We start from the raw sequence: 15,235 nt of genomic DNA, 5'->3' as shown, positions 1-15,235 counted from the left end.
TAGCTTTTGAAGCCTGTTCTGGAATTTGCTCTGTAGACCAGGCTGGCCTTGAACTCACAGAGATCAATGTGTCTCTGCCTCTGCTTCCAGAGTGCTGGGCTTAAAGGTGTGTACCACCACTGCCCAGATATTTTATTTGTAATGTTAGGGTCTCACTCATTTCCTGAGTTTTGGGGCCACAGGTATGCACCATCATGACTGAGTTATTCAGTGCTGAGGACTGTAAGGCTTCACTCATGCTAGGGAAGCCCTTTACCCTAGCCCTAGCCTCTACTGCCCAATGTCTGACTAGTGTAAATTATATGAAACATTTATAACTTAGCCAAATCTTTCAAATGTGTCCAATTTCAAAATCAGTTGAGGGTGGATGGTGCCTGAAAACTTTAGCACTCCACAGGCTAAGCCAGCTGGGCAGTGGTGGTAAACCCAGAACTCAGAGGCAGAGGCAGGTGGTTCTGAGTTTGAGGCCAGCCTGGACTGCAGAATGAGTTCCAGGACAGCCAAGGCTACACAAAGATACTGTCTCAAAAAATCAACAAAAGAGGCTGAAGCAGGAGGACCATAAACAGCAAAACAAACACAACAAAAAATGAAAAAAATAAGCCTTTAATCCCAGCACTCTGAAGTCAGGCCGTTGGATGTCTGTGAGTTCGAGGCCAGCCTGGTTTACAGAGCAAATTCCAAGATAGCAAGGACTACACACAGAGAAACCCTGTCTTAAACAACCAAAGAAAAAACAAACAAAACAACACAATACAACTCCCCATGAAAAACAAACAAACAAAAACCAACAGAAAACAAAACAGCAAAACCCTCAGGTTTTGGAGGAGAGGCATGGAGGAGTATGCTTGGCAACGGTCACTTGGGCTCCCAAACAACAAGGCTGTTGTTCCCCACTTGTAAATGCTTCCTGGCAGTTCTCCTAGATGTTGCTTTGTGGGTTTGCACTTTTCAGCAGAGCAAAATGGGCAGGACCAGGCATGCTGGCTCTCAGCAGAGTGCTGCTACAAAAGGTCTCCGTTTTCATTACCACCTAGGGCACACAAGTCCAAGTAGAGGAGGAGGAGGCCACCACCGGTTGGTTAGTTACAAAAACTTGCTCTTTGACAGGGCATCGACTTAAACAGGTGCAACGCCAAATTTGCCCCAGAGCAATCTGATAAGGGTGCAGATTGAGATTCTGACAGGGAACAGTTTACAATTCTACCATTCCTTCTGTGGGTCATGGGCCACGGCTCTGAGCTCACCACCCCACAGTAGTACAGTCTTCTCTTTGTTGTGGCAGGGGTGAATATGAATGAGGCAAGAACTGTACTGATCTCTTTCATGCTTTTCTAATTGTAGACTGGCTGGAAGTAGCCAGGGGTTACTTCTCTCAGAAGCAACATCCATGGGTAGATACAGTAGGGTGGGTTCCCTGAGTGGATACAGCTCCTGTTTGGGGGTGCCATTTTCAATCTATGAAAACTGTTTCTCTAACCAGAGAAAGTTAAGGAATTAAAGTTTGTCCTGGCTGAAGCAATACAGGCCCTTGTAGCTAGGTATAGTGGCATAGTAAACAGTATATAGTAATATATAGTGTATATAGTAATCCTATATGTAATTATGTGTAATACTACACACTAATATGTAATAAATAGTGTGTAGTAATCCTAACACTCTGAGGTCTGAGGCAGGAAGATATGAGGCTCCAGCAAGAATGGGCTCCACAGCAAGATATCGTATCAAAAAAAAAAAAAATGAGAACAAAAAAGAAAAAAAAAAGGGGAAAGCAAGTGGGCAACAGTGGTGCTGGCCTGTGATCCCAGAAAAGTGGGAAGACCAGGATTTCAAGGCCCACTTTGGGTACAGAGTGAGACTGAGGCCAGCCTGCCTGAACTGCATGAGACCCTGTCTCAAAACAACAGGGCAGTGAGATTGCTCAGGGGATAAAGGAGTTTCCTATGCAAGCCTGGTTCGATCCTCAGAATCCACAAAAAGGTGAAAAGAGCCCACTCCAGAAGATTGTCTTCTGACCTTCCCCATACTCCTTACACTCCATAGAGTGCACGAGTGTCCCGCGCGTGCTCTGTATTTCTCGCCAGCAAGAAATCATACACGGGACACTCGGATCCTTCTGCAGACAAGCTTTAATGCATCTTGAGAGGGGAGAGCATAAGCTTTCCAGAGCGGAGACTGAGCGGAGACACTAAACCAAGAAAACCATCCCTTATAAAGGCTGACCAGCCGCCTGGGACGTGTTACCCTATGAATGGCTTCAGCTCCTCAGGCCAAAATGAGCCACGGGATAGGCAGAGATCAAAGGAATGGAGATTACCCAGCGCCTGTGAAGTAATTTACATCTTGGTGTCTTCAGGCACCATTATAATGCAGGAAACGGCCCCTTACATATCCCCTTTTTTATTAATTAATGAAAAGGCTTTATATTATTACAAGCAAATAGGTCACCCATATGTTGAGGGATAGAGGTAGAGGTTGTACCTTCCCAAAATCAAACATTAAGACTGTGTACAAGAGTCGCCATCAGGCTGTTAGCTTGACCCGAAGCGCTCTTGACCTGTCCTCTGCCGTTTTTCTGGGAAAGGGAAGTCTCGGGGCAGGTAACCCTTATGCAGGTCAACGTACCTCCCAGAGAAGCCTGCATAATAGGCAACTCTGTGCGATGCCTTTGCTCAGCATCCCTCTTTGGGCTGCCCAGACCAGACACTCTACCCTGTACAATGAGCCTAGGCTCCGGGTGTGCAAGAGCTGTCTGGCCAGCGGCCTATTGCTAAAGCATAGTTAGCCAAAATATAAGCGCTTAGGCGGTCTCTTGGTTTGAGCCCTGGAGCTTACATGCCAGTCAAAAGTAACAGCAATCCGCAAGTGGCTGCATCAAACAATTTCACCCCCACCCCTTTTCTCACAGACCAGCCAAAAATAACAGCAATCCGCAAACGGCTGCATCAAACAATCACACCCCCACCCCTTAAGCAGTGACAATCTCTCCGCCAAAGGCAGGAGTTAATCTGGATAACAATAGCGGCTCTCAATTCCCGAGGAGCGGGTGGAGTTTCGACTTTTGAAGGTCTGAAGGGGCTCTTCGGGTGAGTCTTTCTGGGATCCACAGAGGATTTTCTTCATCCTGTGGAAAAACACATATCGCTCCCCTGGATCTTATGAGAATAGGATCCGGGCTTCTCCAAAGATCAGTTAAGATATCTTTCCATTTTACCATTTCCTTTTGGCCTTTTAGGTTTTGAGGTGAGACGCTTGGCCTCGGTATGGCCCCCAGCGTTAATGTTTATGAGGCTTTAAAGCCCCAGGCATTCCAGGCCTTTAAGAAGTGTTGAATAGCAGGCATGGCCTTTTCCCCTATCAAAGACTGGGAAAGCCATCTGTAATTTTCTCCGCTCCTCTGATGGTAAAAAGGAGTCGGTACCAAATAGTGGGGGTGCTGATGGAAGCACACCCGCTGGCATTTTTGGCAGCCGATATCTATCGGGGTGGTATCGTGCTGCTTCTTTCTCTAGCTCTGCTTCCTTGCTAGAGTCTAAAATCTCAGAGTCTGAGCTGCTCAGCTCCAAGGCTTCCAGTTTCGTTGCAGGGCAGAGGCTAGGTTTCGAGTCCTCATCTCTCCTAAATTTACCGGGGTGTGACCGGCCATTCCCTATTCTCTCTCCCTCCTTCTCTGTCTCTCCCTCATCCAGCTGAGCTGTTCCTTCCAAAACCCCATCTCTTGAGCTTTTAGAGTCATTAGAGCTATCAAGATTTAAAGCTTTAAACTTATTTACAGAATCATCTAACAAATTATTCACTCCCTTGTCAGTAGACATTCCAGGAGGTCCTTTTTTCTTATTTGTTGCTGTACACACTCCCTTGTCAGTAGACATCCCGGGAGGTCCTTTTTTCTTATATTTTATTGTTAGGCGCGCCCCATCTCTCACCACATTCGGTTTCTGATATGTAATTCTGGACTTCTTTAAGATTGCTACAACAGTGAGAAAAGTCAAAATAGCTCCTAGTAAAAGCATAGAAGCCTCTATATTAACCTCCCACAATAGCAACATTCCCAAGCCAAAGTCCAGAAAAATCATACCTCTCCGAATTTACCACCCTGCAGTTCTGAATCCGCCCTGTAGCCAAGGGGTCTCCGCGATGCCTGAGATGTTCACATGTTCCCGGGTTTCGGCACCATATGTCCCGCGCATGCTCTGTATTTCTCGCCGGCAAGAAATCATACACGGGACACTCGGATCCTTCTGCAGACAAGCTTTAATGCATCTTGAGAGGGGAGAGCATAAGCTTTCCAGAGCGGAGACTGAGCGGAGACACTAAACCAAGAAAACCATCCCTTATAAAGGCTGACCAGCCGCCTGGGACGTGTTACCCTATGAATGGCTTCAGCTCCTCAGGCCAAAATGAGCCACGGGATAGGCAGAGATCAAAGGAATGGAGATTACCCAGCGCCTGTGAAGTAATTTACATCTTGGTGTCTTCAGGCACCATTATAATGCAGGAAACGGCCCCTTACACACGAGCACGCATGCACACAAAACTAATAAACACATGCACACACACACACACACACACACACACACACACACACACACACACACCAGCGCATGCACACAAAACTAATAAACTTTTTTGGGGGGGCTACTAGAGAGAAGGTTTAGTTAAGGGTATTTACTGCTCTTGAATACAGCCAGCCGGTGGTAGTCTGTTCGCAGTCCCCCTACTCACTCTGACCACGCCCTCACAAGCCCTTAGGTACTCCTGTAGCCAGCCCCTAAGAAGGCGTGGCTACAGCTTCCCCTACACTTGAAGATGACCTGGTTCATAGCATCCACTTGGGGTGGCTTACCCCTGGAACTCCAGTTCAGGGATCTAATGGTCTCTTCTGGCCTCTGAGGGCACCTGCATATACACAGTCCACATACCTACACTCAGGCACACATATACAAGCACAAAAAAATCTTAAAAAGGAGGAATGGGCCAGGTGGTGGCAGTGTACTCCTTTAATCCCAGCACTTGAGCTGGGTTATTGGGTTATTGGGTTGGCTCATTGGGTTAAGGCACTTGCTGCCAAGCCTGACAAGCTAAGTTTGATCCCAGAGATCCACATGGAAGGAAGGAACAGACTCTTCCAAGTTGTCCTCTGGCCTCATGCATACTACCACATGTGCACTCATAAACAGACTCACACAGATGGATATTCATTTTTTTAAAAGGGAAAATAGTTGGAAGAGCTCAGTTGGTAGAGTGAGTGCTTGCTAGCATGCAGGAGGTCCTAGGGGTCCATCCCAAGCACCCCAGAACACCAGGTGTGGCTGCACAGGCCTGTCAGCCTAGCACTGGTTTTCACAAGTTAGAACCTTAGGGAGTAAGATCTCATCTCTTGTGTTAATGTTTGTTTGTTTGTTCTTGGTTTTTCGAGACAGGGTTTCTCTGCGGTTCTAGAGCCTGTCCTGGAACTAGCTCTTGTAGACCAGGCTGGTCTCAAACTCACCTCCCAAGTGCTGGGATTAAAGGCGTGTGCCACCACCACCCCGCCTGTTGTGTTAATGCTGTGGTCAGTGTTAATAAGTAGTAGGAAGGTGGAAACACCTGGTTTAGGTCAATTGTTAACTTTGGTAACGCAGTAGATACAGAATGCTATGGAAACAGTTTCAGCTATGGGTGTGACCTGGTGGCAGGCATTAACTAGTGAGCAAATCTGTTGAAGACAGATACTGCTGACCTCAGGGTTGTAGGAACTGCACAAGGAGAGATGGGAAAACACGTTGGAGGATGTGAACAGAACTCATGTGACCTGTGGACAGATCACTCACTGCCAGGCCGTGGTGGTGCACACCTAAGGTAAAATTCCTGCGCCCGGGAGGCAGTGGCATGCAGTTCTCTTCGAGTTTGATGTTAGCCTGTTCCAGGACAGCTGGGGCTACCCTGTCTGGGGGTGGGGAAATAAAAAGCAAAGAAAGAAGATTCTGAGGGCTATAGAGGCAAAAAGCCATCCTATCTCTGCCACCACTACAGTGGCTCTTGGAATTTCTGAAATCTCACTCGCTGCTGCTGGGCTGGGGGTCTCCCTCCCTGTGATGCAGAGGAGGAAAGTATACACAGTCATCAGAATAGCAGTTTACCCAGAGAATGGGGCCGAGTGGAGCATGGCAGGAGCCAGGTCATGCCTGTGGTTTTATTTTGTCTTTTTTGGAGACAGGGTTTCATGTAGCTCAAGATGGCCTCAAACTATTGTATAACTGAGGATGACCTTGAACCCCTGGTGCTCCTCCTGCTTCCACCTCATACAGACTGGGATTTCAGTATGTGCCATTGTGCCCAGTAGATATGAATACATGTATGGTGCTGGGGATCGATTGAACCTAGTAGAGCTTGTGCATACCAACACTATCAAGTGAGGTGCATCCTCAGCTGTTTGGTTTTTTTGTTTTTTTTTTTTTCCGTGACAGGGTTTCTGTTTTCTTTGTGTAACCCTGGGCATCTTGGAACTCACTTTGTAGTCCAGGCTGGCCTCAAACTTCCAGAGTTCTGCCTACCTCTGCCTCCCAAGTGCTGGGATTAAAGGCATGCATCACCACTGCCAGGCTTCTTCATTTTCTTAAAAGCAAAAACACAGCTGGACCTGTTGGCACACACCTGTAATCCTGGCACTCAGGAGTCTGTGATTTACATGCTAATGATTTACATGCGAATCATTCGCATGTAAGAGCCAACCGGAAGTATAGTATGACCCTGTCTCAAAACAACCAGACCAGTGAGAAGGCTCAGTGGGAAAAGGCAGACACTGCCACACATCATAACCTGAATTTAATCTCTGGGACCCACAAGGTGGACGGAGAGGACCAACTCCAAAAGCTATCTTCTGAACTCCACAGGCTGTATACCTATGAACTCTCTCCCCTTCCCCCTCTCCCCCTCACACACACACAGGTGTAATTACAATGAGTTACAAAAAAATGTAAAAATTGTAATTTTCACAAAAGCCCAAAGAGGAAGACAGCAGATTTTCCTCATTCTGAGATGAGAGAGAGGGATTGCTGGTGCAAAATTTAGTTGTTTTTTTTTTTTTCCATTCATTTGTTTGTTTTTAGGGTGTGGTGGCTCATGTATATAATCCCAGCACTTGGGGAAGGAAAGACCAGAGGATTCTGAAGGTTCTGGGCCAGCATGGGCTATAGAGTGAGACTCTGTTTCAAAAAAAACCCCACACCAAACCAACTAGAGACACACACAGTTGGGCGTGATAGCGCACACCTTTAGTACCAGCATTTAGGAGGCAGAGGCAGGCAGCTCTGTGAGTTCAAGGCCAGACTGGTCTACAGAGGAAGTTCCAGGACAGCCAGTGCTGTTACACAGAGAAACCCTGTCCTGAAACAACAACGATAAAACAAACAAACTGAAAAAGGTTTCAATCATGCAAAATGTGAAAATTAAGAGGATTTTATTTACTCTTATATGTTCTTGAAGAAAATCATTCGCATGTAAAAATTAGGCCTCTGCTAGGAGATTTAGTCATACTTTATTTTACATGTATCAATTTGCAGGGCAGACATAATTCTTCAGGTCAAGGGGACTCCCACATGATGACACTCACAAATTGGCACACTATATTAAAAAACAAAACCAAACGGAGACAGACAAAATATGAAGCACTATGCCAACTCAGACCCAGCGTGCACTGCCCTTCATACGAGGTCATGGAAGTGTCTTCTGTGAGCTTACCAAAATAGAACCAGAGGTCAGAGGTCACAAACGGTGGCTTACAAAATAAAACCTCTTTTCCAAGAGCTACTTGTTTTATAGAAAAATATTACAAACAAAATTAGAGCTATTTGAGGTGTTTATTCCCAAATCTCGTGTGGTGCACTGGTTCATACCAACCCTTTAGGACACAGTGCCTCGTGGATGGAGCCTGCATTTCTGGTCGGGGCACTGTGACCACCCTTTCAGCTCAGGGTGAAGCACTGCTCAGCCCTGCTGACTGACCAGAAGTCACAAAATCAGAGTATTCCCAGCCATTGGGTACACTCAAAATTTGTTCCTAGTCTGAGACACAGAAAAACTGCTTGGGAAACATGACGTGATTTGCATTTCTTCCTGAAGGAAGAAAATGTGTAGAGATCTGTAAACGTAAAACAGATTTTTTAAAAATAGAAAGCAATAGCTAATTCTTTTCAGAGCTGGAATTTCACTCAGATGATTCAAATTTTAATTTTGGTTTTTGAGACAGGGTCTCACTATGCAAGCCTAGGGGTCCAAGATGAAACTCTCTATGTAGCCCAGACTAACCTAGGACTTACTGTAATTCTCCTGCCTCAGCTCCCTGAGTGCTAAGCTACCACACCCGGCTTTGAATTATCATGTTTTCCTGAAGGGCTAGAGGCTTAAGTAATGTTTGGTAAGCAGAGATGAGGCAGATCGATGCCCTACGTAGTTCAATCCCCGGATTTCCCTTGGTGGTTTTAAATTTTAAAGAAAAGAGATCTTATAAGCTATGTACAGCAGCTTACACCTCAGTTTCTTTTTTCACTTGATGAGTGACTGAAATGAATTCATGACATATATTCGTCACAGAAATCCGTGTAGGCACATGGAAGCTTCACTGGAGGGGTGAGGTCTTGAGCGGGATCATGATTCTGGACTCCATTTCCTGGATGAGCGGGACTGAAAACAAGGCAGAAGTTACTTCGATGGCCTTTTCAAACACACAGGGCAAAGGCATGTTAACTGCTCAGACCAGAAACACATGCTGTCAGAAAGCAGGGGAGTGCTAGGAAATGGACTGGTTAGAAACCCGGGCAGAAATCGGTGACAGCACCAACTAGGGTGTCACTGAACCTGAAAGTCCACTGGGAGAGCTACTGTTGTGCCCGAGTCACAAGGATCCCCAAAGAGACCAGGGAGACAGACCACTGATGCAAATGCACGAGGTTTATTAAATCGTCTAGCCTATCTCAGGAGGGACCCCGTCTAGCAAGCTGACACAGAAGCCTCCAGAGGGGGTGAAGTTCCTGCCTACAGCTAGGTTTTAAAGACAAAAGTTACAGGATTACATCAGTAGGTACGGGTTGGTTTCTGATTGGTTGACATTTGGGAAAAATCAGGAAAATTTCTCAAAGTCATATTTTGGCATAAAATACCTGTGTACCAGGTGTTGCTCATTGGTCAGTGCTGAGAGGGAACATTCTGTGGTCTCTATGGCTTTGTCTTGTTACTTGAAGGTGGCCTGTTGTTCATAGACACCAATAGTTTTCAAAACTGTATCCTGGAGACTATAGGGGAGGTTTTGGTCTTCCCTGGAGTTTCTTTTGTGGCCAAACAGTTCCCAGGAACCAAGTACCTAGGAGGCTAGCGGGGGTGGGTGGGTGAGGGTGGTGGTGGTGGTGGTGGTGGTGGGGTCTGGAGTTTCTTTGTGTTCAGTTTTGGCCCTAGACTCAGGGAGGTCAGAGGATCTGGAGTTTCCTTGTGTTACAGTCTACATGTCTTTTCTGTAGCCTGTTATGGCTGCTAAAGCAGGGGCTGAGGGAGGGTCTGGTCCCTTCATTCCTAGAAGTGAAGCCTTCTAGTTTAGTTTACCCCTTTCACTACCTTATGGGAAATTAGGAAAGTCTTGGTTGTGAAAATAGCGATTTCTCAAAAGGTTCTTTAAACTAAAACAGACAGACAGACAGACAAAAATCCAAATAGTACTGGATCTAAATAATACTGGCTCAGTGGGTAAAGGCACCTGTCACCAAGCCTGAAGACCTTCGTTCAATCCCTGGAGCTAACATGGTGGAAGGAGAGAACTGACTCCCACATGTGTCCTCTGTGGGAGTTCCCCCAGCATAACAATAACACACAGGGAAATAAATGTAAAATAATTATTTTTTCATTTAAAAAACTTGTAAGAACTGCTGAGCATTGGTGGCACACGCCTTTAATCCCAGCACTCAAGAGGCAGAGGCAGGCAGATCTCTGTGAGTTTGAGGCCAGCCTGGTCTACAGAGTGAGTTCCAGGACATCCAGGGCTGTTACACAGAGAAACCCTGTCTGGAAAAAAAAAAGATTATAAAAATGACTTCTATGGACTAAGACCCATTTCTGGAAACTGATGAGAAGTGTTAAGTGAAAATTACAAATAGGCATGGTGGCTCACACCTATAATCCCAGTGTGTGTGGGAAGCTAAGGCAGGAAGACGCCCCCCTCAAGTTTGTGGCCAAGTTTGATGCAGAGAGAGAGTATATCAAAACAATAGGAGAATAAAACACAAAATTACATATAATTACAGGATTTTGTTTCTTCTGTGACTGGCCTCCACTTTCTATGTAGCCAAGGAAGACCTTTAACTGGGTCTTTCTTTCCTACCTGCACTTCCTGGCACAGGCCTTGGCTTAATTGTGTGATACTTTTTTTTTAAAACTAAAAGACAAACTATTTCTACTTCATAGGTGGCTGTCATCTTTTTAGTAAGTATGTAGTTTAAATACCCATCAAATTGAACTTTATGCCAATCTGTGAGTTCCAGGCCAGCCAGTGAGTTCCAGGATAGCACAGCTATATAGTGAGACCTTGTCTGGGAAAACAACCAACCAAACAAAAATTAACTTTATAATTACTCTTGATTTTTAGTGCTGTGGATCAAACCCAGGGTTGAGCCATATCCCCAGCCCCAAAGTTATTATTACTTTCATTATTATTATTGCTGCTATTTGTTACTCTATAGCTCAGTCCATCTTGGAGCATCCTTTTAGCCATAGATGTCCAAATTTGTGTGCCACCATGCCTGTTTGCAAATATATTCTTTTTTTTTTTTAAAGATTTTATTTATTTATTATGTATACAACACTCTGCTTCCATGTATATCTGCACACCAGCAGAGGGCACCAGATCTCATAACAGATGGTTGTGAGCCACCATGTGGGTGCTGGGAATTGAACTCAGGACCTCTGGAAGAGCAGTCAGTGCTCTTAACCTCTGAGCCATCTCTCCAGCCCCGCAAATATATTCTTTTTAATTGATGGATTATTTTGGAGAAATGATGGTTTTAATGAAAAAAGTTTAGAAAAACTGTAATTTTTAGAGAACAAAGAAACTAAAACACAATATTTTTAAAAAGTAAGCTAGTCCAGCATGGTGGTACATGCCTTTGATTGCTAGCACTTGGAAAGCAGAGGCAGGTGGATTTCTGTGGGTTCCAGGACAACCTGTCCTATACAGTGAGTGCCAGGACAGCAAGGGAATAACATAAATAAAAAAATTAAGCTACCCACATGTCTGAAAACTCTACAAGTCAATATAATAGTTGAAAGAATCAGTATTATTATAATTATTTTGTCTGCCTTTTGTTTTAAAAATAATTTTACTTATTAGTCATGAATGTATGGGTATTTTATCTGCATGCATGTGTAGATGCGTTGTGCTCATAGGGGCCAGAAAAAGGCATTGGCCTCCCTAGACTACGAGTCCCAGGTGGTTGAGAGCCACCATGAGGGTCCGCTGGAAGGGCAGCCAGTACACATATGTTGGACCATCTCTCCAGTGCCTTCTCTGCTTTTCTTCAGACAGGGTCTAACTCTGTAGCCTTGGCTGGTCCTTCACTTTTAATCCTCATATATCAACTTTCCAAAGAGCTGGAATTATAGTCATTTGCCACCCGGCTGGGTTAAAGAATCAAGATTCTTAATTTGAAACAAAGTCAAGTTAGGATTTTTTTTCCTTCAAGACAGGGTTTCTCTGTGGCTTTAGGAACTCCCTCTGTAGACCAGGCTGGCCTTGAACTCACAGACATCTGCCTGCCCTTGCCTCCCGAGTGCTGGGACTAAAGGCGTGTGCCACCAATGCCCAGCTTTCAAATTAGGATTTAAAGAGAAAAAATCGGTCTTATCTTATGTCTTGTCAACCTTATCGTCACACCCTTACCATCACACCTGCGTTTTAAACAATATACACTCAAAGCAGGGAGCTGTAAAGTCCTTAGCAGCTTACCCGTGTAGTACACCAGTTCCTCCCAGCCATGCTTGTGCCATGCTGCGTTCCGTATGTCTTCCCTGGTCTGAAGATCTTTATAAGCTTAAACATACAGGGAATAAGATCCGAGTCAGCCATGATACCTGAATTCTAGGAGTACAGTCATTCAACTAGCTATCTCCTTCTCTGACACCATTTTGGTTACTCAGTAACTGACTTGGACAATATCAAGTATGGACTGAGAGAAATCAATGTTAGGGCTTCTGAGAGGAGTGAAGATACCTGCTCTCATGGTCTTATAATCCAGCAAGCACATGATGGCTTTACAAAGTAAGGAAGCTTCTTCAATAACACTACATTCATGATTCAGAACCTTCAGATCAGATAAACCTTAGACACACAATCCTTCTGCCTTTGTCTCCCAAGTGCTGGGATTAGAGGCATGTGTTTTTATTTTAATATAAAAATAATTTTATCTCATGTATATGTATGTTTTCCCTGTATATATGTATGCATGCATGCATGCATGTATGTATGTGCACAGAGCCACAGATCCTCAAGAATTGGAGTTACAGGTGGTCGTGAGTCACTGTGTGGGTGCTGTGAACCGAAATGGATCCTGTGTAAGAGCAGTCAGTGCTGTTAAACAGAGAGTCATTTCACCAGCTCCAGAACACATTTATTGTTTTTTGACATTTATTTGTAAACTCTATATATTTGTTGCTTTGGGGAGCCAAACAATGCCCTGTTCAGGTCAAGGCTGTCTGTGGATGCTAGAAAGAGGGACCATTGAGCGATATAATCTATCCCAATAACCTATCATTAGTGCAGACTTTCAGTTTCTTTTTTTAAAAAGGGCTTATTTTTTAGATTTATTTTTTAAGCGCCCTGACATTTTTGTCTGCATGTATGCCTGTGCAAAGGCAGTTGTGAGCTGCCATGTGGGTGCTGGGAATTGAACCCAGATCCTCTGGAACAGCAGCTGGTGCTCTTAACCACTGCACCATTTCTCCAGGCTTTTGGTTTCTTACATGCTATGCAAGCTCTGTTGAGCAGAAGAGCCCTGGATGCACAGGGGTTTCTGGGAGTGATGATGGGAGGGAAGGGATGAAGAATACACCAGAAGTTATCTTTTTTGCCTCAATGTAACCACTGAAGCTTAGCTTCCAAGCGGCAAAGCTACTATGTAACAAGTCTGCACTATGTGTGGGGATTTTTTTTTCTTGATGAAGACTGACTCTAAGGCCTTGCGCATGGGTGGTCCTACCACCTAGCCATACCCTTTTATTTATTTATGTGTAGGTAAGTATGTTTATGTGATATATGCTATGTGAGTGTGGGTGCCTGCAGAGGCCAGAAGAACAGCAGATCCCCTGGAGTTGGTGGTACTGAACTCAGGTTCTCTGGAAGAAAATAGTGAGTTTTTAATTGCTGCACCATCTCTCCAGACCCTGGTTGTTGTTGTTTTTCTGGTTTTAATTTTTATTTACATACATGCATGCAATGAAATATAATTATATCCATCCTCATCCTTCCAATGATAATAACTTCCCCAATAGCGCATTTTTTTCTTCTTCTTTTTTTTTTTTTTTCTTTTTTTTTGTTTTTACCCTGTCTTGGTTTGTAGCTCAAGGCTGGTCTGGAATCTTCCATGTAGCCCTTGTTGGTAGTGAACTCTCAATTCTCCTTCCTCACCTTCCTGAGTGCTGGGATTACAGCTGTGTGCCAACATATCTGACTTGAGTCCCATCTGTTACCAGTTTAGAAGCCAGCGATGCACTGACCTCTGGCTACTGACTTCTTTTGTTGTTCCAGATAGCCCAGCACTTACCATCCACTTGCAATGATTGCGTTTGCTATAGTGTGTAAGGTTACTGAGTCTAGATTTGCCCCTCTGTGTATTACAACTTCATTAGTAATAAATTCTTCAATCCCAGTAAGTTACAAAAGAAGGAAAAATACACATACCCCAAAGATGATGCACCATATATAGCTGCCCAATTTGAGAGAAGAATCCCCCAACTGCCTCATTATTGTCCTGTCTAAAGCGAATGGCACGGGCCCTATGAGAGAAAAGCAGTGTTCCGATAGTTAAGGAGAGTCAGTAGGCGCTCGGGGATGCTGATGCACACCTGTAATCCCAGCACTTGGAAGGCAAAGACAAAGGCAGCAGGATCTGCAGTAAGTTAGAGACCAGCCTGGGCTACACAGTGATTCCAGGCCAGCCCATGCTATGTAGTGAGACCCTTTCTCAACAAAGCAAAGACAGACTGTGTTTTCTCTACTCAGAGCCAGCTGCTGGGAAAGAAGACTGTTTTCTTAACACATATCAAAGTAGTAAATAAAATCATTTATTTATTTATTTTGGGGGGAAGTTAGGATTTCATTCTGTACCCCAGGCTAGCTCAGAATTTACTATGTAGGCCAGATGACCTCAAACTCATAATTTTCTGGCCTCAGCCTCCTAGGGAGGCTAATTATTTTTGTGAGAAGTAGATAACATTTGACTTTTCAAAATAAAAGCAGCAACAAAATATATGGTGGCATTTCTACTTATTATTAAATTTAAATATATACTTCTGATTCTTGATATAAACTGGAAGAGGGGGAGACCTGCTAACTTAAAAGGAACTGCTTCACAGCTGTGAACTTTGCAATCTACAATAACTTTCTCACAAGCTAAGCACACTGGTGCAATGGTGGCACCAACACTATTGGGGAAATCAACTACTTTTTGGTTGGATTTAAGGCCTAGACCATGAGATGGGATCCATATTTGACACTGTTAATGAGACCAAGAACCGAGAGTAGATATTATCATAGGCCCTAGGGGGTAACCTGCTGCTGTCAATGCTGCTAAATAGTCACAGTAATAAAATGACTGCTAATAACGTATTGCCAGACCCATAGGTCAATACATCACTAAAGCCTCATCAGAGCTTTTCTTCTAGATGGCAGTTAACACAGAGACACACAACTGGTCAACATGTAGAGAATAAGGGGCTTTGGAGTGTTCAGTCGCACGCGCACACGAAAACTCAGGGATCTGTGCAGAAGAGGGGGCAGAAAGACTGTGAGAGCCAAAGGTGATGGATGACTTTGAGGAAACTGTTTTCTAGACATAAATTGGAAGATGCACATATGAACTCATGGCGATTGTAGCAGCATACACAAAACTGCAAAAGTTCCAGCCAGGAAAAAACCCCAGCATGGAAGAGGGGAGGTGGGCAGAGTCTCACTCCTAGCTGAAGAGCTACTGGCATTTAATTGCTGATGAGAGAGGGG

At 44.5% G+C, this 15,235-nt stretch overlaps 1 protein-coding gene across 1 annotated transcript in view; it reads right to left on the bottom strand.

The window, feature by feature from the left end:
- Nucleotides 1–7,500: 7,500 nt before the first annotated feature.
- The window catches only part of Nipsnap2 (nipsnap homolog 2), a 30,668-nt gene continuing 22,933 nt past the window's right edge, over nucleotides 7,501–15,235 (bottom strand). Inside the window, exons 8-10 of the mRNA XM_027413823.2 lie at nucleotides 13,919–14,013; nucleotides 11,969–12,052; nucleotides 7,501–8,664 (exon numbers count right to left, since the gene is read on the bottom strand). Coding sequence (XP_027269624.1) covers nucleotides 8,600–8,664; nucleotides 11,969–12,052; nucleotides 13,919–14,013 — 244 coding nt within the window. The 3' untranslated portion in view covers nucleotides 7,501–8,599. The remainder of the gene's footprint in view (nucleotides 8,665–11,968; nucleotides 12,053–13,918; nucleotides 14,014–15,235) is intronic.

Source organism: Cricetulus griseus, chromosome 4 (assembly GCF_003668045.3).
Source record: "Cricetulus griseus strain 17A/GY chromosome 4, alternate assembly CriGri-PICRH-1.0, whole genome shotgun sequence".
Taxonomy (NCBI): domain Eukaryota; kingdom Metazoa; phylum Chordata; class Mammalia; order Rodentia; family Cricetidae; genus Cricetulus; species Cricetulus griseus.
The sequence above is the reverse complement of the archived record's forward strand: the minus strand, read 5'-3'. Positions and strand labels throughout refer to the sequence as shown.